Source organism: Kockiozyma suomiensis (genome assembly GCF_038497685.1).
Source record: "Kockiozyma suomiensis strain NRRL Y-17356 unplaced genomic scaffold V2V93scaffold_15, whole genome shotgun sequence".
NCBI lineage: Eukaryota > Fungi > Ascomycota > Lipomycetes > Lipomycetales > Lipomycetaceae > Kockiozyma > Kockiozyma suomiensis.
This window is the reverse complement of record NW_027117678.1, coordinates 131,832-148,765: the sequence shown is the minus strand read 5'-3', so window position 1 is coordinate 148,765 and position 16,934 is coordinate 131,832. Positions and strand designations below refer to the sequence as shown.

The 16,934-nt window shown below is 46.1% G+C and overlaps 8 protein-coding genes across 8 annotated transcripts; 4 read left to right on the top strand and 4 right to left on the bottom strand.

The window, feature by feature from the left end:
- Positions 1 to 177: 177 nt before the first annotated feature.
- Positions 178 to 1,658, top strand: V2V93DRAFT_375054 (mitochondrial carrier domain-containing protein). The gene is made up of 7 exons (XM_066911388.1): positions 178 to 397; positions 465 to 502; positions 569 to 689; positions 744 to 755; positions 812 to 977; positions 1,027 to 1,173; positions 1,231 to 1,658. Exons 1-7 carry the CDS (start codon positions 292 to 294, stop codon positions 1,577 to 1,579), a joined length of 939 nt encoding a protein of 312 aa, XP_066763627.1. The 5' UTR covers positions 178 to 291; the 3' UTR covers positions 1,580 to 1,658.
- V2V93DRAFT_375049 (uncharacterized protein) lies at positions 1,589 to 3,208 on the bottom strand. Its single transcript, XM_066911387.1, has one exon. It carries the CDS (start codon positions 3,031 to 3,033, stop codon positions 1,768 to 1,770), a length of 1,266 nt encoding a protein of 421 aa, XP_066763626.1. The 5' UTR covers positions 3,034 to 3,208; the 3' UTR covers positions 1,589 to 1,767.
- A 626-nt stretch (positions 3,209 to 3,834) lies between these two features.
- Positions 3,835 to 5,678, bottom strand: V2V93DRAFT_375047 (ubiquitin 3 binding protein But2 C-terminal domain-containing protein). The gene has a single exon (XM_066911386.1). The coding sequence runs from the start codon at positions 5,586 to 5,588 to the stop codon at positions 4,053 to 4,055; it is 1,536 nt and encodes a 511-aa protein (XP_066763625.1). The 5' UTR covers positions 5,589 to 5,678; the 3' UTR covers positions 3,835 to 4,052.
- Positions 5,679 to 7,386: 1,708 nt separating this feature from the next.
- On the top strand, positions 7,387 to 8,904 carry V2V93DRAFT_328264 (uncharacterized protein; the record flags this gene model as incomplete). The annotated part of the gene is made up of 1 exon (XM_066907587.1): positions 7,387 to 8,904. One exon carries the CDS (start codon positions 7,387 to 7,389, stop codon positions 8,902 to 8,904), a length of 1,518 nt encoding a protein of 505 aa, XP_066763624.1.
- On the bottom strand, positions 8,898 to 10,623 carry V2V93DRAFT_375042 (inheritance of peroxisomes protein 1-domain-containing protein). Its single transcript, XM_066911385.1, has 4 exons — positions 10,234 to 10,623; positions 10,054 to 10,135; positions 9,905 to 9,988; positions 8,898 to 9,847 (listed from the first exon to the last, which is right to left on the bottom strand). The coding sequence occupies exons 1-4, from the start codon at positions 10,445 to 10,447 to the stop codon at positions 9,154 to 9,156; spliced, it is 1,074 nt and encodes a 357-aa protein (XP_066763623.1). The 5' UTR covers positions 10,448 to 10,623; the 3' UTR covers positions 8,898 to 9,153.
- V2V93DRAFT_375037 (FMN-dependent dehydrogenase-domain-containing protein) lies at positions 10,569 to 12,513 on the bottom strand. Its single transcript, XM_066911384.1, has 2 exons — positions 12,271 to 12,513; positions 10,569 to 12,218 (listed from the first exon to the last, which is right to left on the bottom strand). The coding sequence occupies exons 1-2, from the start codon at positions 12,293 to 12,295 to the stop codon at positions 10,756 to 10,758; spliced, it is 1,488 nt and encodes a 495-aa protein (XP_066763622.1). The 5' UTR covers positions 12,296 to 12,513; the 3' UTR covers positions 10,569 to 10,755.
- Positions 12,514 to 13,403: 890 nt separating this feature from the next.
- On the top strand, positions 13,404 to 15,321 carry V2V93DRAFT_85434 (MFS general substrate transporter). The gene has a single exon (XM_066912811.1). The coding sequence runs from the start codon at positions 13,584 to 13,586 to the stop codon at positions 15,162 to 15,164; it is 1,581 nt and encodes a 526-aa protein (XP_066763621.1). The 5' UTR covers positions 13,404 to 13,583; the 3' UTR covers positions 15,165 to 15,321.
- A 143-nt stretch (positions 15,322 to 15,464) lies between these two features.
- Positions 15,465 to 16,534, top strand: V2V93DRAFT_375033 (3' exoribonuclease family, domain 1-domain-containing protein). Its single transcript, XM_066911383.1, has one exon. The coding sequence runs from the start codon at positions 15,500 to 15,502 to the stop codon at positions 16,337 to 16,339; it is 840 nt and encodes a 279-aa protein (XP_066763620.1). The 5' UTR covers positions 15,465 to 15,499; the 3' UTR covers positions 16,340 to 16,534.
- Positions 16,535 to 16,934: the final 400 nt, after the last annotated feature.

The window sequence follows — 16,934 nt, the reverse complement described above, 5'->3', positions numbered from 1 at the left end:
ATTCATTATATCAAACTAATATCGAAGATACAATATATATATTACATTTATTAGTAAATAAAAAAATGGACAGTAAACATTACCTTTAGAAGTTACAGTGGTGAAGAGTGCGGCTCAGCCTTCAAAGACTAGACTCATCGCCAACTCAAACGTGCCCCGCCAAATTCTAAAAAAAAAATCTTTCAAAAACGAAGAAAACAGTACTTAAATTGGCTACTTTTGCTCAATAGCTTCTGAGTTGTATCTCGCAGTTCACTTTGTTTTTGTCGATAAAGCAGTTTGTTAAAAACTATGGAAGACGTTGAATCGCAAATTATTGAAGCTGTCGAGCAGCATGATTCGGATAGCAGACTTCGTGTATTAAAGGACGTGGCTGCTGGAACTTGTGGTGGAATCGGTATGCTTAGTGTTTTTATCTCTAGCATTTTATTATAATCTTTATTAGCTAAACAAATTGTATAAAGCTCAGGTTCTTGTGGGACAGCCGTTTGACACGACAAAGGTATCCTTTCTGCAAAATTTGGCACTTTACTCATAAAAGGTCATGCTAATATGACGGCAACAATAGGTACGACTGCAAAGTGCACCACCTGGAACGTACTCTGGTGCTCTAGATGTTGTCACCAAGCTTCTGAAATCAGAGGGCCCATTGGCGTTCTATAAGGGTACACTGACTCCGCTGGTCGGCGGTAAGTAGCTACTTTACGTCTCTCATTTGACATTTAGTTAACTGATTTGAATAGTTGGTGCCTGCGGTAAGCTCTGAAATTAAAAAAAAAGAGTTATTGATGTAATTTCTAATGAGCTATAGTGTCGATTCAATTTGGCGTGTTTGAAGGCATGAAGCGCTTATTTGGTGCACATAATAAGAGTAATGGTATCTCTTCAGACTCACTAACCTATCCACAATACTACATCTCTGGCTCTGCAGCAGGTCTGGCAAACAGTATGCTAGCTAGTCCAATTGAGCATGTTCGGTGAGTTTCAGACTTTGAACGTAGTACGACAACAGCTAATTTTAAGTAGTATTCGCTTGCAGACTCAGACAAATACGGTGCCGAGACAGTTCTCTGGCCCGTTAGATGTCATTAGACAATTGCGTCAAGCATCGGGTGTTGCAGGTGTTTTCCGGGGTATCACCCCTACTTTACTGCGCGAAGGACATGGAATGGGGTATGTTTTCTTACTTTGAACCAATTTGAGAGTAGCTAGCGGAACTGACTCTTTCAGAATTTACTTTCTTACATACGAGTATCTTGTCAACAAGGACATGCGCGACAATGGCATCAAGCGAACAGAAATCCCCGGTTGGAGACTATGCATCTACGGAGGTTGCGCCGGATACAGTGTATGGATGACCGCCTACCCGTTTGATGTCGTCAAATCGAAGATGCAAACCGACGCGCTTGATCCGGCAAAGAGACAATTCTCGTCAACGATAGACTGCTTCCGCAAAACTTACTTGGCGTCGGGTGTGAAGGGGTTCTTTCGCGGTTTTGTGCCTACTATTTTGCGAGCTGCGCCAGTGAATGCTAGCACATTCTACGCTTTTGAGTTGGCAATGAGAGCGATGGGCTAAGAAAGAAGATTGGAGGGATTATGTACGATTAGAACATATTGATTTCAAGAGACTGTGAATAAGCAAAAGTTTAAGAACCAATATCAAATAAAAAAATAAAAATCGTAAGCCCAAACTAACTATGCCGCCTCTGCGTCTTAACCTAGTTCTTGCATATGAACAATGAATTTGAATTATCATCCTCACCATTACTCTGCCGCATTTGAACCAGAACTTTGAGAACTACCCACAACACCATCCTTTTGTAATGCAACGCCATTCACCGACGCCTTATTCCTTTTTGAAAATATCTCTGCCTCACGACTCATAATATCCTGATATTGCCGACTTTTAGCAATCATGTTTTTCATACCATCATACTCAGTCATCATATCAGTCTCAAGGATATCCAAAGCCCGTTTTGTTCCACGAGAAGAATGTCGCTGACGAATAGCTACCCGTCGACATTTTTCCATATACTTCTCTTCGATGCCTTTGAATTGTGACGAGTCTCTATCGATTCCATCTAAAACCGCCTGCGCGTGCAATGCCTCAAACATCTTTCTTATCCTCGATAATGTCTGGCTCTCCTCTGTCGCTTCAGCAGGCGCCGAGTCTGAGAATAAGGTCTCGGGGAGGCATGCGCCATCGGGATCTATTCCTGGTAATTTGGTAAGAACCTCGTTCGATGGTTTTATCGAGGCAAATGCGGCTGGAGGTATACCTTGATCATATACTGACCAGGTCATTACTCTCAAACTCTGCAAAAAAGTGATGACAGTAGTACATAATATAATCCACATTAACGTCCGCGTGTTTTTCTCATGGTCGACTGGTTTCGATCGTGGAGTCTGCGGCGCGCGACCGGTCCGTCGGTCATATGTCTGGCCGGAAGCCCACATTCGTTCATCGCGGAATGGGTCATGTCTGTACTGCGTATAACTTGGCTTAGGTTGGGAAGACTTGGATACCGGGTCTACATCGGCATAATTCCATCCGGCCCCTAATACATCAAATGAACTTTTCTTGGTGGTGCTATCAAGAATCTCATATGCCGCCACGATCCGATGAAACCGATCGCGAATGATTTTATTAGCCGCGCGCGCCGAGTCAGATGTTAATTGCTGTGCTGTATCGGGATGGTACTGTTTAACAAGGACACGATACCGTCGCTTAAGTTCGCTTCGATCAAAGTCTTGTCGTGTGAAATTAAAGATCTCGTACGGATCTGGATTCGGTTTCGTCGGCCAGGCAATGTATTTGTTACTTCCTCCTGTAGCAGCAGCAGCTGCTGCTGCGTGTAGTACTGATGCTTGTGAAAAACTGCGAAAGAAAGATGCGGGAATTTGTCGCGGAGTAGTAAAGTTGAATGTATTTGAGGTATAAAAATAAGGGAGAGATGAGGAGTGGATTATCAATAAACCCAGCAGTCGCCGTCGCGGGACTGTGTGCAGCGAAGCTGCACATGCACTCATTTCCACAATTAGTAAATCAGCTTAAATGCAATGTATATCAAGAAGAGGAAACGGGCTGCTATCGGAGGCGATTGCAGGGAAAGGAAGAGACGACGGCCTAGGCTGATAAGTGGACGGATAAGCACGTGCACTGCCAAATCCCAATTACGTCGACAATTAAAGTCATTGGAATTGCATGTCGCCGCTGACTTGAGAATGATTTGAAAAAATAACTTTTTCTAAAGTAGTGTCACTTCATTAAAACGTAATTTCTTTTTAAATACCAGATGCTAGCTTGTGAAAAATGACGCACATTATATTGAACAATAGGTGTTCTACCGCTGTTTTGTTGATGTGTTTCATTAGCTTCGTTTCGTGATTGTTGCCTAACGGTACGATCGACTATTATGAGAGAGAGTACGAAGCAATATATGGACGAGCAGACGAGTGTAACAATACCGTTGCTGTCGATGGCTTCAGAGTTATTGTGGATTATCACGGCTATATTGCAGTAGAGGTACACGCAAATGGTATTGACACTCTAATCGACGAATTTGCAGATTGCTTAGGACAATACAAGTACGGTGTGTCCTTTACCGAGAAGTACGGCGAAGTGTATGAGGCGTTCCACGAAGGTAAATATTCTGACAGAGGGCCTACAGACCTACATCGAAAAGGTGTGTTTGAGGGACGCGAGGGTATGCATGGGGGTAGGGATGTGCAAGACCGTATCTTTTTGGGAACTGGGGATTGTTCGCATATAAATTGTTGATATATGAGTAGATTCATGCCTTCTGGAAATGATTTGATCATCAAAAATACTCAATATGTTAAGTATGGATATATTGTTCACTAATATATGCATGTGTACGTTCTGTTTCAGATAGTACACTTCGAAAATTCAAATTTACACAAATGAAAGACCCAGTTTGTCATACTCCACTCCGCATCCGAAAATATAATAAAAATCAAATATCACAAGACAATGAGGACCAAACGTGCACCGCGAGGATATGTACGACGAGTTACGTTGTCAGTGCTTAATCAAGCATGGCGTAGTTGATACCAGTGACGGGGTTCAACTCCTGGAACCAGGTAACTTCATCATCAGAGTATCCCCATGGGACAAGTTCAAACTGCTGCTTCTTGCCAAAATCGCATGAAACAGCAGAGGAAGTGAAGTATCCCGAAGAGGCATCAACGACACCGACCAGGTCACCGCGAGTAGGTCGCACATTCCACGAGAGCTTCGACGTGTCAAGGGTATCGGAGATCTTGAAAATCTGAAATCTCTTGTAACCGGTGATGGTGGAAGGCAAGGAGTTGGCCGAGGGAGGCGTCCAGACGAGCTTGCAGGTCTTGACAGAGTCCCCGAGCGAAGGAATGTCGAAAGAGACAAAAGTATCTATTTCTTTGTCACCAGCAACAACAGAGCCAGTGTACTGCGAACCGTAAACCTCGGTAGGAGTCGCCTTCTTGACAGGGACGAGAAGGTTTGGCGGCAAGAAGGTGACGGTAGCCTCAGCGGCACTAGCGGCCTCGGTCGTAGCGGCAGCCTTGGCGATGTTCTTGGTGACCAAAGTAGAACTAGGTGCAGAGGTTGAAGTAGCGACGACTGACGAGGAAGTCGAAACTGGAATATAGTTAACCATAAGATCCGCGCCCAGGCTGTCTCCATTGGCGCAAGTCCAGGTGCTGGCAGCAGGCGACCAAAAGACTTGGTAGTCGTCGTTGCAGGCAACAGCTCTGGCCTCGCCGTTGAGAAGGAGCCTGCCATCATCAATCGACCAAATGACAGACACGGCTCCATCAGGAGGAGTGGGACCATACACAAGAGCATTGGTGTCAGGATCGGCCCAGATGATATTCTTGGTGCCCTTGATTATGAGCTGGCCCGCGCGGTCAATGTGGTTGCTAAAGTCGTACTTGCCGGTTCCGAAGTAGATATTGCCGTCACCATTAGTAGAAAAGCTAGCATATTGAATAGGGGAGCCGGATCTAATAGCCACAACACCAAAGTCATCAGTGTATGCGGTTGACGAAGTAGCCGATGCGGAAGTAGAAGTTGAAGTGGCCGACGCAACTGAGGAAGAGGAAGAGGAAGGGTAATATTCTACCAACAGATTAGCACCCAAGGCATCGGCGCCGCTGCATACAGAGTCACTTCCATCAGAAGACCAGAAGACCTGATAGTCGTCACCACAGGCAATTGCATTGCCCTCTCCATTGAGAACTAAATCGTTGTCAACGACAGACCACGTCGCATCTGTAGCTCCATCGGGAGCGGCCTTGCCATAAGTAAGCGCGTTGGTGTCGGGATCAATCCAGATGAGATTGTCGGTGTCTTTGATATGGAGAAGACCATCCTCAATGTAATTACTGAAGAGGTTAGACTTGCCAAAGTAGACCTTTCCATCACCAGCTGAGGAGAAGGGAGAGAGCTGGATGGGAGAGCCTGAGCGAATGGCGAGGACACTGAAGTATGCGGGATCGTCGCGCTTGGTCAAGGGAGCCGCCGAAACGAGAGAGACCGCGGCACCGGCTACACCGAGAGCGGAAGCAAGATAGAATTTCATGATTGTATTTGTCGCAGCTGTTGTAGTTGAACAAGGATGAGGGGATCAATGAGGACGAGAAGTCCCGAATTTATGAAGAAGGCCGGGGCACTAAGTTCTGAAGAAGAGCATACAAAAATAGACAAGGTTCAATTTTGCCGGGCTCTAGCGGAGAAAAAGCGAAACTGAAGGAGGGGCACCAAGGCTAGAGTTATTGACAACCAGAGATCTACTTTTTTTTCTTTTCTTCTGATCGCACTTTTCGTACCAGTGTTCATATTATTAGAATATTATCATTAAGGACTCACTACTATACAATCAACAGCACTTTTTGTAAAGGGTATGTATACAGAATACACATTAATCGCCGTCGCGAAGCAGCCTCGCGATGCACGGCTGAACTGAAACAACTTTGAGAAGGCAGCCACGGGACAATAATAGAGACAAAATGACGTCATTGACAGCCGCACTAAAGCAGGTACAAATGCTTAAACTAGCCGTACCAGGTTAGCCACGTCACGAGAAGGACTTAATGCTCGGATCTTTTTGGGATCAGGGGCAGATGAAACCCCGAGGCGATCTTTTGCAGTGCTGGCGAGGCTGTTATTTTTAGTATTAGGCTTTTTGTTGGAGCTAGCGTTTACCATGGTTTGGCCCAGGCCGTTGTTTGTGACCATCTGACTGACAACTGTTCGGCAACTATACTTTGCTTTCTCGGGCAGAATTGCTCTTCGGGCAGATGCTGTTATTAATAGTGTAGACGTTAGAATATGTGGATGAATGTAGAGCTGCTAGAGAGTATAGAAGCAAAGTATTAGTATCGCTCGAGCTGAATAACCGACTACTATATTTGGGGAGTTGACGGTTGATACGTCATATATGACCAATTACACTATTCTCAGATTCATTCTACAGCACTAATTATCGTCATTCTGTGTTATATATATCCTCTTCGCGCTTTTCTGTAAATGTACTATTATGGACGGGCATCTGTCGTGTGTATGCCACATGAGCAGTGGCAAAGATACACTTCTGTAGCACGTTTCACCATCTCCTCGCCGTACCATCTTTCAATGTACTTCGATGTAACCCGATATAGCTACTCTCGTTACCGTCATTCTGATCATGATGGCATTTACAATGTGACCATACTGAATTCATGGTACTCGGTAAAATCCTCCCCCAGTTGAAACTGCCACACGAAAGAAATCTCTGCCTATGATAGTGTCTAAACAAGTCCTGCTCAGCTTGTAAACTTTCACTCGCTGTAACCCTACTCCTCAAAAATTCACTATCATTTCTATTACAGAGTCTTTTTATTATATTATTTCCTCCCTCCTACATATTTGTCGCTCTTCCTTCTTCTATCTTTGCTATGACTACTTGGTTATGAAGTGCTGCAGGCTGCGCATCTCGTCTATATACGTCATCGTAATATGATGATGAGTTAATGTGTTTGCGGGATGATCGAGCCGCGGGATGGTGAGGCTAGAAACAATTCCCCCATGCTTCCCAAAAGAGACCCTTCTACTCTTCCTCGTCCTTTTTGTCACTTGCTTCACTACTTTCAGACTGCTGCATCCGTACTTTGATGCTTGTCTCTAGAAGTCTTTCACGCGCTACCCGTCCCGTTCGCCGATGCGGTGTCCTTCGCTGCATCAGCTCATCGCAAAAACCGGCCGAGCCCCCACACCCGCGATCATCCCCGAAGAGCAACTCCGCAAAGAAACCGGCCCCGTCCCTACTCTATGCTGGTCTTTCTGCTTTGGCCACTGCTCTTGTTGCTACCGCTTTTTTCAAACCCGATGCCGATGCCGCGATGGCAGCCTCGAAGCAGGCCCTTGCGACCCTTCTGAGCTCCTCCGCCGCACCGCTCTGGCTCCTCGCTAGCCCATCCTATGCCGACGCAACAACCACCGCCCGCGCTCTTGAAGAAATCCGTGCAATTGTCGGCGAGCACATGTCAAGCTCTGAAGAGGAAATTGACTCGCACTCCATCAATCCGGCTGCTACTCACCATCCTCCCGGCGCCGAGCAGCGTCCTTCGGCAGTCGTTTTTCCTGAATCGACCGAGCAGGTCTCGGCCATTATGAAAATCTGCCACAAGTACAGCGTACCTGTTGTGCCTTACTCTGCTGGAACTTCACTCGAAGGCCATATTTACTCTGTACGACCCGGCAGCCTCAGCATAGACTTCCGCCGCATGAACAAAATTCTGCATGTGCACGACGATGACCTCGACGTCGTCGTCCAGGCCGGCGTGCCCTATGCGGAGATCAATGCCACTCTTGCTCCTAAGGGTCTCATTCTTGGATCTGACTGTGCGCCTTCGGCTCAGATTGGTGGCATGGTTGCCACGAACGCGTCGGGTATTAACGCTGTCAGCTACGGCGCCATGAAAGATAATACAATCTCTCTCACCGCCGTCCTCGCCGACGGCACAATTATCAAAACTCGCCAACGCCCCCGCAAAACTAGTGCAGGATATAATCTGACCGCCCTTCTCGTCGGCAGCGAAGGTACTCTTGCCATCGTCACCGAGGCAACTCTTAAAGTCCACGTCAGGCCACGCGTTGAAAAAGTCATCGTCGCACAGTTTGCAAACACGCGCGACACAACCGATACCGTCGCTGACATTTTCCGCACGGGAATCAAACCATCTGCTCTTGAACTTCTTGATGATCGCATGATGATGTGTATCAATAACGCTGGCATGACTTCTCGTCGGTGGTTAGAGACACCTTCGCTTTTCATTCGGGTTGGCGGTGTTAGTGAAAAGGTACTTGCCGAGTTCACGCGAGAAATCAAGAACGCATGCAATGCTCATTCATGTCAGGCCTTTATTCCGGCGCGTAGTGCTGAAGAGGCCGATGAGCTTTTTGCTGCTCGCAAGAACGCGCATTATGCTTGTTTGGACTACGGCTACGAGACCTTTGGTCCGGAGTGTCGTATGTGGGGTACCGATGTTGCCGTGCCACTCTCGAGATTGAGTTATGTGCTTGAGGAGACTCGAAAAGACTTTGACTCATCTGGTATAATATCCTGCGTACTCGGTCATGTCGGTGACGGTAATTTCCATACAAACATTTTCTTCCTTCCCGAGCAAGAAGACACCGTTCGCCAAGTTACGCATCGCATGGTCGAGCGTGGACTCGCGAACGAGGGTACTTGCACTGGTGAGCATGGGGTCGGCAACGGAAAGCGTGGATATCTCTATACAGAGCTGGGGCCGAGTACTATCGATGCCATGAGAAAACTTAAGCTGGCATGGGATCCAAAGCGGATTTTAAATCCGGATAAAATTTTTAAGATTGATCCACTTGACAAAAATTTCTAAATATTCTGCTTGTATCAAGCATATCTTGAATATATTAAGTATCAAATAGATTTCGCATATGCGATTTTAAATGCAAGAAACCAACGAGTTATAAAATTAGCTGTTTCAGACCCCCAGACAAAATATATGTTGAGCCCTCACTATTAACACCCCAACCTACCCAGAGATTAAGAAATTAAGAAATTATCCAATTAAAAAGCATTATAAATATCACTCCGAGACCCAATCCCTGTTTTACATTGCCCTCCATCACTCGCTAAACTCAACTTTCCACTTGCGCTCAAACCCATACGGCGAACACGACAAATCGCTGAAATTGTATGGCATATCTGCCCACACCAGATCATCTGGTATCGCATACGTCGTTGCTCGTGATGGTGCCGATGATGCTTTTAATGTTGCGGTGCGATGCAAGGCTGTTTCGTCCACGTTGTTACTATCGTCGTCGTAATTGTTGTGTCCCTGGGAGACTGTCGAGGAAGGTAGACTATCGGCGATGCTAAGACTATCCGCCGATGAAGAGACATCATCAGTATCTGTGGTGAATAAAAACTGAGACTCTCGACCGGGAGAGCTGTATACTTGATGTTCTTCGCTTTCAGTATCTTTGGTGGAAGGGTCAGACTGGTGAGCAAGAACAGACTTGTCGAATACCAGTCGTCGATTCGTCATCGACTCCCTCGACAGATGGCTGCTTTCCGCCTCATTATCTACCGCAGTAAACGATTTATTTGCTCGTCTGAGAAGAATAGGCGAGACCGTCGCGTCATGAGGCGACGAGAGAGAAGGTCGATTCTCTGATGAAAGAATCTCTGTGAATTTATCGCGTGATTCGTTCCATGTAGCTGACTTATCTGAGAGTGGCGCCGACGAGGAACTTTGTAATAAGCGACAGCTTTTTGCTAGATTTGTTTCGAGAATCTGAAGAAGTTCTGCATCAGTCCTGCGATGCTGTTAGTATTCATGAGTACGAAGGCGCTATAAAAAAGGACACACATACGATTCTATTTCTAAGCGAAAATAAGTTCCTTGAGTCGGCAGCGGTAGGATGAATTTGTTGCTTGCAACTTGCCAACACCGCAGACTATATATAATTGATGATCAGTATCAAACTCGCCACATTGCCTCTGATTGTGAAAAGTAGCCTACCGTTTAAGAATAGGATGTACGGCGCTACCACACTGAATAAAAGTACTGTTATGAGCAGCTATTCTGTAAATTTTTAACGGCCCTAGAATTATTTATCTCCATCAGCTCTATAATTTCTATTTTGACGCGTATAGGCACAAATAGAATCCTGCTCTCATCAAAGCAAAGACATAGCCATACCTCTCGCGACACTCCTCTCGTTAACAATGCTATTTTGTAAAGGCGGCGATAGAAATGACGGAGTAGCCGACGATGCACAAGTAAGACTGACAAGTCGCGCTCGTGGACAGTGAACTAGGAGTACCTCCTCAGCGCGCGGTGCGCTCGAAGGCGGAGAAGAGCAAGTAGATAGACTCGACGAAGGAGTCTTTGGCGAAGAGAAGCGCTGCTGCATTGTGACGCATTTGTGTCTTTGACCGACTAATCTCTGTCTCTGTGATGTTGTCAATGCAATCGTTATGGCGCGTATTGTTGATACTATTGTCAAAGGACGGATGCGGCGGGTGCCTGCCTCATCACGCCGCTCCGGGCCTGTCGATGGGGTGCGGCGCGTATATACGCCATCCCAAGGGCCCCCCCCCCTGCAGTACTCATTTACACTTTTGCGCTCAGATAAGTCATTGATTCATTTTAATGTAATACGATTATACCAGCATCTATCAAACTAAACCCAAAACTCCAGCTGCACTTCTCTCAACATCATTACAACTTGGACTTGAACGGCGGCGTTACGAGCTTATCGTACGCTTGGCTCGACAGGTTATCGACCGGCACACTTGAATGCACGCCAATACTAGCAACATCGACAAACGACGGATTCAACTGATCAATCGAAGTAGCGCCAATCAACCTCATATTCATCTCAAGCTCATCCTTGAGCAGCTGAATCGCGCGCACGACTCCGTTCTCGCCGTAGGTAGACATGGCGTACAAGAATGGACGACCGATACCGACACCCTTAGCACCAAGACACAATGCCTTGATAATGTCTGTTCCGCGACGCACTCCGCCATCAATATAGACCTCAATCTTGTCTTCGTATCCATGCAGCTTCAGTGCCGCCATAACCTCGACGAGCACCTCGATAGCAGGTCTCGCAAAGTCAAGCTGGCGACCACCATGATTAGACAGCAAAATCGCATCAACGCCGCATTCAACCGCCTTGATTGCGTCCTCGGCACGCTGTACACCCTTGAGCACAATAGGCATCTTGGTAATACTCTGAAACCAAGGGATATCCTTCCAGCTTAGTGCGGGATCGATAAATGAAGAAATGGCGCGCGCAGCACCCTGTGAGCGGTCAACGGTGCTCTCGTCTGACTGCACCTGTGCTGCCTGTTCATCGTATTTTGATCGCATGTCCTTCTCTCTACGACCGAGCTGCGGTGCATCAACGGTGATCCAGAGGGCCTTGCATCCGCGCGCCTCAGCGTGCTGAACAATCTTCTTTGTGATTTCACGATCCTTATTGACGTACAGCTGAAGCCACTGCACTTGATCACCCTGCTTCGCGTCAACAATCTCGTCAAAGGAACAGGATGCAAGTGTCGGAATCATCTGAATGACGTTCTCACGATAGCCGGCGCGCGTGAGCACAACCTCACCTTCAGGGTTTCCGAGCTTTCCAAGCGCGGTGGCAGTGATGTAAAACGGTACAGAGGACTTTGAACCGAGCATCGTAGTCGAAAGGTCGACACTATCAACGTCGACGAGCACACGCGGCCGGAACCAAATTCGATGAAATGCGGCGTGATTTTCGCGCAGCGTGATTTCATCATCTGCGCCAGAGGAGTAGTATGCCCAGGCCGCACTGCGCATGGTCTGACGAGCTACATCTTCAAAGTCAAGCAAATTGTAGCACTGCGATACAGGAGGCATGAGCTGCACACGCTCGAGCCGGGCCTTTTCGGCGTCGTCGATGACTTCTTCGGACTTGTCAACGGCGACGGTATCCATGTTCACCGCGCCTAGATGCTTGGACTGCGGCAGATACTTGTCAAGAGTGTCCGAGGGATGAATGGGGTCAAACTCCTTGGTTGCATCTTTTCCAGCATACTTTAGAATAATTTTTTGGCCGCCAGGATGCTCAGGCAAAAATTCGGTAACATCGTAAGCTCTGCCATGCACGATAACCCAGCACGACTCTTTGTTGTTGTGTTTTGCGACTTAACCAAGTTAGTATAGAGTTCTTCTCCATCATATAAAAAAGTGGCGTACTTTCAGCGCCGGTCAAGGAGGCCATTGTGAAGGTAGAGGTAACAAGGATAAGCAATCAAAGCCTCGGTAAAATCGGTAGTGAGTGCGGCGATCGAGAAAGTATTTCTAAAACAATAGAGCGCGAGTATTTGGCACTGAAAATATTGCTGAAAGAAGCCGTGTAATTACACGAGAGAATAAATCAGCAGAAAGGAGATGAAGTGCCAGATAAAAGAGGAAGGCGGTTTGCGGGGCAGCGGAGGATACGAGGTGGGGAAAGCGCCTAATCCAAGCTCGCCGACTGGACGCCGTCCCAGCGACAATACAGTTAGTAATAATACAGTACTCTGATTAAGTAATATAATTACCCTGCTCTTCTAGCACTCACCCTTGTCTATTCATTCTGCAGCATCTTCTGCTTTTGCATCTACTTTGCGTCAAGTTGTAGGATACCAGAGACTGATTATCAAACGTGAATACACTCGGCACATACTTTGACGAGGACTGATTGCTTGCCGGGGCCGCAATACTCGCCGACGGACTTCGCGACAATGAATGCGCGAGAGTTAGACTTAGTAATCGATATGTGCATCGCTGACTGTTTTCTTGATGAATTTTAGTTTTCTGCACAAATTCTAGAGCGAGCAGTGCCGAAGGACTCAGTAATTCTCTGTCCAAAGTTAGAATGCGACTGGATGTCGACCAGAAATGTATATCTAGGGGGATCTATTTATCGCGAATAGCGTGCTTTACTTACCGCACTATAGTGACTATTACTGGCTCGCAACTTAGCGAAACTAGTTGCAATCTAGATTATTTTAGCGCTGAACCAGACTGCCCTATTTTGTTCTGGTATTCCATGTCAGATGGCATGCAAGCGACAGCTGTGGGGAGGCGTCGGCTAACTGAGTTCGAAGTCCCAACACCGGTTAGTGCTCTCCTCCAACTTTCGTGGCTTGCAAAATACGTCTTCATCTTCTATGCTGTACTTCTTGTGCATTTTCCCCTATAAACATCCTCTTTTGTATGCCTTATTCTAATTTCAGGAGTTTTGAATTCTAAACGACGATATGTCTTGACAATCTCGGTTAGCAACGCACGGCTGACTGCGGCCCGAAACTAGTCGAACCCTTGGCGAGAGCTTTGTCCCAGTCAGTTCTCATTGCGCAATCGCACATTGTCTGCGTACAAAAGCTTGCTCCCGAGATCACTCGGATTCATTTCTTTTTTGATATCTCTCAATCCTCGGACGTCTGTCGTCCAGATAGATACCAGTCCTTAAGCTGTTCACGATCTCCTGTTCGTTTGTCTGCTAACTTTTTTGATTATGCATAATGGCAAATACTATAGATAGAAATGCAATTCCCGGCACAGTCCGGCTTGTTCATCTGGACAAGTCTGCTTCTGATTCAATCATTCCTGTTCCACGTCCCTCAAATGATCCTGAAGACCCGCTTAACTGGTCCACGCCTCGTAAATGGCGTACAATGGCTCTCGTTCACTTCTACACCTTCGTCGTTGGCTGGTCTAGCGCGGGGGTTTATTCTATTCTGGCAGATGTCTCTTCTGCTACCGGACTCTCGGTCGCCAATCTCAATTCGGGAACTGGTACTATGCTTCTTTTTTTCGGCTGGGGTTGCCTGATTTGGCAGCCCTTCGGACTCACATTTGGCAGGCGTGGCAGCTACATCCTTAGTCTTGCTCTCACAACAGCAATCTCTGTTTGGACAGCGTACTCAACCTCTTATGCGACCTGGGTTGTTCAGCGCATATTGCTGGGATTAGTTGGTGCTCCTATTGAGTGCCTATGCGAGGTTAGCATCACCGATTTGTTTTTCACACATCAGCGAGGTCGTCAATTGGGAATCTATCTTCTAATGCTTAGTGGTGGAGCGTATCTTGCGCCGCTTTGTAACGGATTTATCAATCAAAGCATGGGTTGGCAGTGGGTTATGTACTGGTGCGCTATTCTCTGCGCTGTGGCGTGTGTCTTATGTTTTTTCTTCATGGAAGAGACAATGTATTACCGACAATCTTCTTTTGAAGCCGCTGTTGATTATGCAGACCCTTTAGTCGTTGATACCTCCTCTGATAATAAGGAGATGACAACAGAAACAACGTTACAGCCTATTTCTCCGCGGCGATCATATATCCGTTCACTGGCGCTCTACCGCATAATCCCCGAGAAGCCAAATGAGTTTTTCCGAATTATAATTCGCCCTTTTATTGTCAGTTACTTTTTGCCTCTTGTCATCTGGGTTGGTGTATTTCATGGTGTCGCCGTCTGTGCTTTTTCATCCATGAATGCAACTGCCTCCGTCGTCTTCACTTCGGCGCCGTACAACTTCTCCTCATCCCAAGTAGGTCTCACATACATCTCGCCTCTAATTGGCTGTTGTATTGGTGCTATATGGGGCGGTGAAATCAATGACCGCATATGTATCTGGCTCGCGCGACGTAATCATGGTTTCCGTGAATCCGAATTCCGGCTCTATGCAGCCGCAGCACTATGCATCATTCCCCCCGGTGGTATGTTTGTCTGGGGTGTCGGCGTTTACAATCAAGTTCACTGGTTTGGACTCGTGTTCAGTATGTCCATGCTAGGTTTTGCAATGTCGACCGCAGGCGCAATTGTGCTTTCCTATATGATTGACAGTTACAAGGAGCTTGCTGGTGAGACTCTCATGGCTGTCAATATCATGCGATGTACAATGGCGTTTGGGTATGGGTATGCTGTGACGCCGTGGATTGAGAACCAAGGGTATAAGAATTCGTTTGTGGAAATGGGAGTTATTAGTATTGTGGTGTTTGCATCCTTTGCTGTCGTGTTGCGAATTGGAAAAGGAGAGCGAAAGCGTACGACGGCGAAGTATTGGCAGCTGGTAGAGACAGGTATTAAAGAATTACAAGAATGATTGTGTGAAGAGTAGATGCTCAAAAAAATAGATGTTGAGAACAGAGCTTTTCTGCAAAATTAGTTATGGATAGAACTAATCGAACATCACTGACTGGTCCAAGTCGCCGAACCGTTTACTCACACGGCCGTATTATGAAAAACTGAATGATTTACAGAATACGATTATTTTCACTGTAATCGAGTACGCCGTATGTGCTCATATAGTAGTATGTGTAGACATAATTTTTGTCTGGTATCAAAGTTCGCTTCATCGCGCGGCTCAGCTTCCCACAATTTTTCAAACAGATCTCTGCCCACACCATCATCACTACTCAACACTCAACTACAGCAACAATGTATATGTCTGACCGGCGACGAATTCTCGTCCCGCATACAGCACAGCCAATAACGTATGCAGATTCACCAACATCTTCATTAACTTCTTCCTCACAGAAGATTTATCTCCGCACATCGCTTCTTCCTGATGCCTCTGGCTCAGCGTATTTTGAGCATCAACAGCACAAGATCCTCGTTTTGGTAAATGGTCCAAAGCCACAGCGCGGATCATTTTCCTCTTCTGCAAAACTTCTCGTCGATGTCAAATTTTTACCGGTTTCCTCAGATGCGCACGTACTCGGTATACAACAAGGTCTAGGTTTTGAAACTGATCTCGAGAAAAGCCTAGCAGAATTCGTATATACCTCGCTAGTTCCTGCTATACGATTAGGCCAATATCCTAAATCAGGTATAAATGTGTCGATAGTTGTTATTTCCGGTCCTCCCGAGAGCAAGGCCCTCGTCAAACAAGTGGCTGCCGCATGCGTGACCACGGCCGGCGCAGCAATTGTCGACGCTGGAATCGAAGTTCTTGATGTAGTCACTGCCTGTGCTGTCAAGATATCTACAAAAGGTGACATTTCCGTTGATTTTGATTATGAGCAAGAAAGTAAAGCATCTGCCCGGGCAGTGATTAGCTCAATGTCTAGTCGCGATGAAATTACCGGGTTTTGGATCGATGAGGAAACCGAAGCGGCATCCATCGAGGGAGAGATCTTGACTCAGGTTCTGCAAGTTGCTAGCGCTGGTGCTATTGACGTGCGCAAGTTGGTAAATTCGGTGTTGTATCGGAGCTTGGACGGATTGGAGAGTAAAGGGAAAAATGGCAAGAGATCGGCAGATAGCATTAGCGATTAGATTTAAGAATGGTCTATCATGTATTTTTATTTGAATGTTTTTTTCCACAGTATTTTGACTAAAAATTGTACATAATAGAAATTATATCAATCATTTCAGTAAATTCTGGCAGTATGTTACATGTTGGCACCTCCTCAATCGCTACTGGACCAGCAGCACAGTAGGTGAAGCCTTTGCTTTTTGTGAATAGCACAGCGCTTATTTGAGAGGAAAATATATTATTAATAGTATTATAAAAAATTCTCAAGATAATCTCAAGACTTTAGCAATAGTAGTAGCTAAAACGTGCAGAAGACAATATTGATCGCTAGAACATCTAGTAGCAGACGCTGCTATTGCGATTCCTAACGTATTGTAATCTACAAAGTAACAAGCAAAAGACTTCCAAAACGGAATTATACAATTTTTCAGTAATCTCTATCTAGATTAGCTGAAATACTGAAATGCATTATACTTGTCTATTTGTCTATTTGATACTGCTTCAAAGCCTAAAGAGGAGAACTGCGGCTCATGCGGCTTGGACCATAAATATTTTTCTCATGAATTTTTTCAGGTATTCACTTATGATTTTTAGTGAAGACTAAGTAAGTACCCT

Bases quoted from the DNA above. Each gene is read 5' to 3' on its own strand.
- V2V93DRAFT_375037 (XM_066911384.1), bottom strand. From the start codon at position 12,295: ATGGCCTCCTTGACCGGCGCTGAAA. The intron at 12,219-12,270 runs GTACGCCACTTT...AACTTGGTTAAG, and splicing joins CTCCTTGACCGGCGCTGAAA to TCGCAAAACACAACAACAAA.
- V2V93DRAFT_375047 (XM_066911386.1), bottom strand. From the start codon at position 5,588: ATGAAATTCTATCTTGCTTCCGCTCTCGGTGTAGCCGGTGCCGCGGTC.
- V2V93DRAFT_375042 (XM_066911385.1), bottom strand. From the start codon at position 10,447: ATGCAGCAGCGCTTCTCTTCGCCAAAGACTCCTTCGTCGAGTCTATCT. The intron at 10,136-10,233 runs GTATGGCTATGT...AAATAATTCTAG, and splicing joins CGAGAGGAGTGTCGCGAGAG to GGCCGTTAAAAATTTACAGA. The intron at 9,989-10,053 runs GTAGGCTACTTT...AATTATATATAG, and splicing joins GTACATCCTATTCTTAAACG to TCTGCGGTGTTGGCAAGTTG.
- V2V93DRAFT_375033 (XM_066911383.1), top strand. From the start codon at position 15,500: ATGTATATGTCTGACCGGCGACGAATTCTCGTCCCGCATACAGCACAG.
- V2V93DRAFT_375054 (XM_066911388.1), top strand. From the start codon at position 292: ATGGAAGACGTTGAATCGCAAATTATTGAAGCTGTCGAGCAGCATGAT. The intron at 978-1,026 runs GTGAGTTTCAGA...AATTTTAAGTAG, and splicing joins AGTCCAATTGAGCATGTTCG to TATTCGCTTGCAGACTCAGA. The intron at 1,174-1,230 runs GTATGTTTTCTT...TGACTCTTTCAG, and splicing joins CGCGAAGGACATGGAATGGG to AATTTACTTTCTTACATACG.
- V2V93DRAFT_375049 (XM_066911387.1), bottom strand. From the start codon at position 3,033: ATGAGTGCATGTGCAGCTTCGCTGCACACAGTCCCGCGACGGCGACTG.
- V2V93DRAFT_85434 (XM_066912811.1), top strand. From the start codon at position 13,584: ATGGCAAATACTATAGATAGAAATGCAATTCCCGGCACAGTCCGGCTT.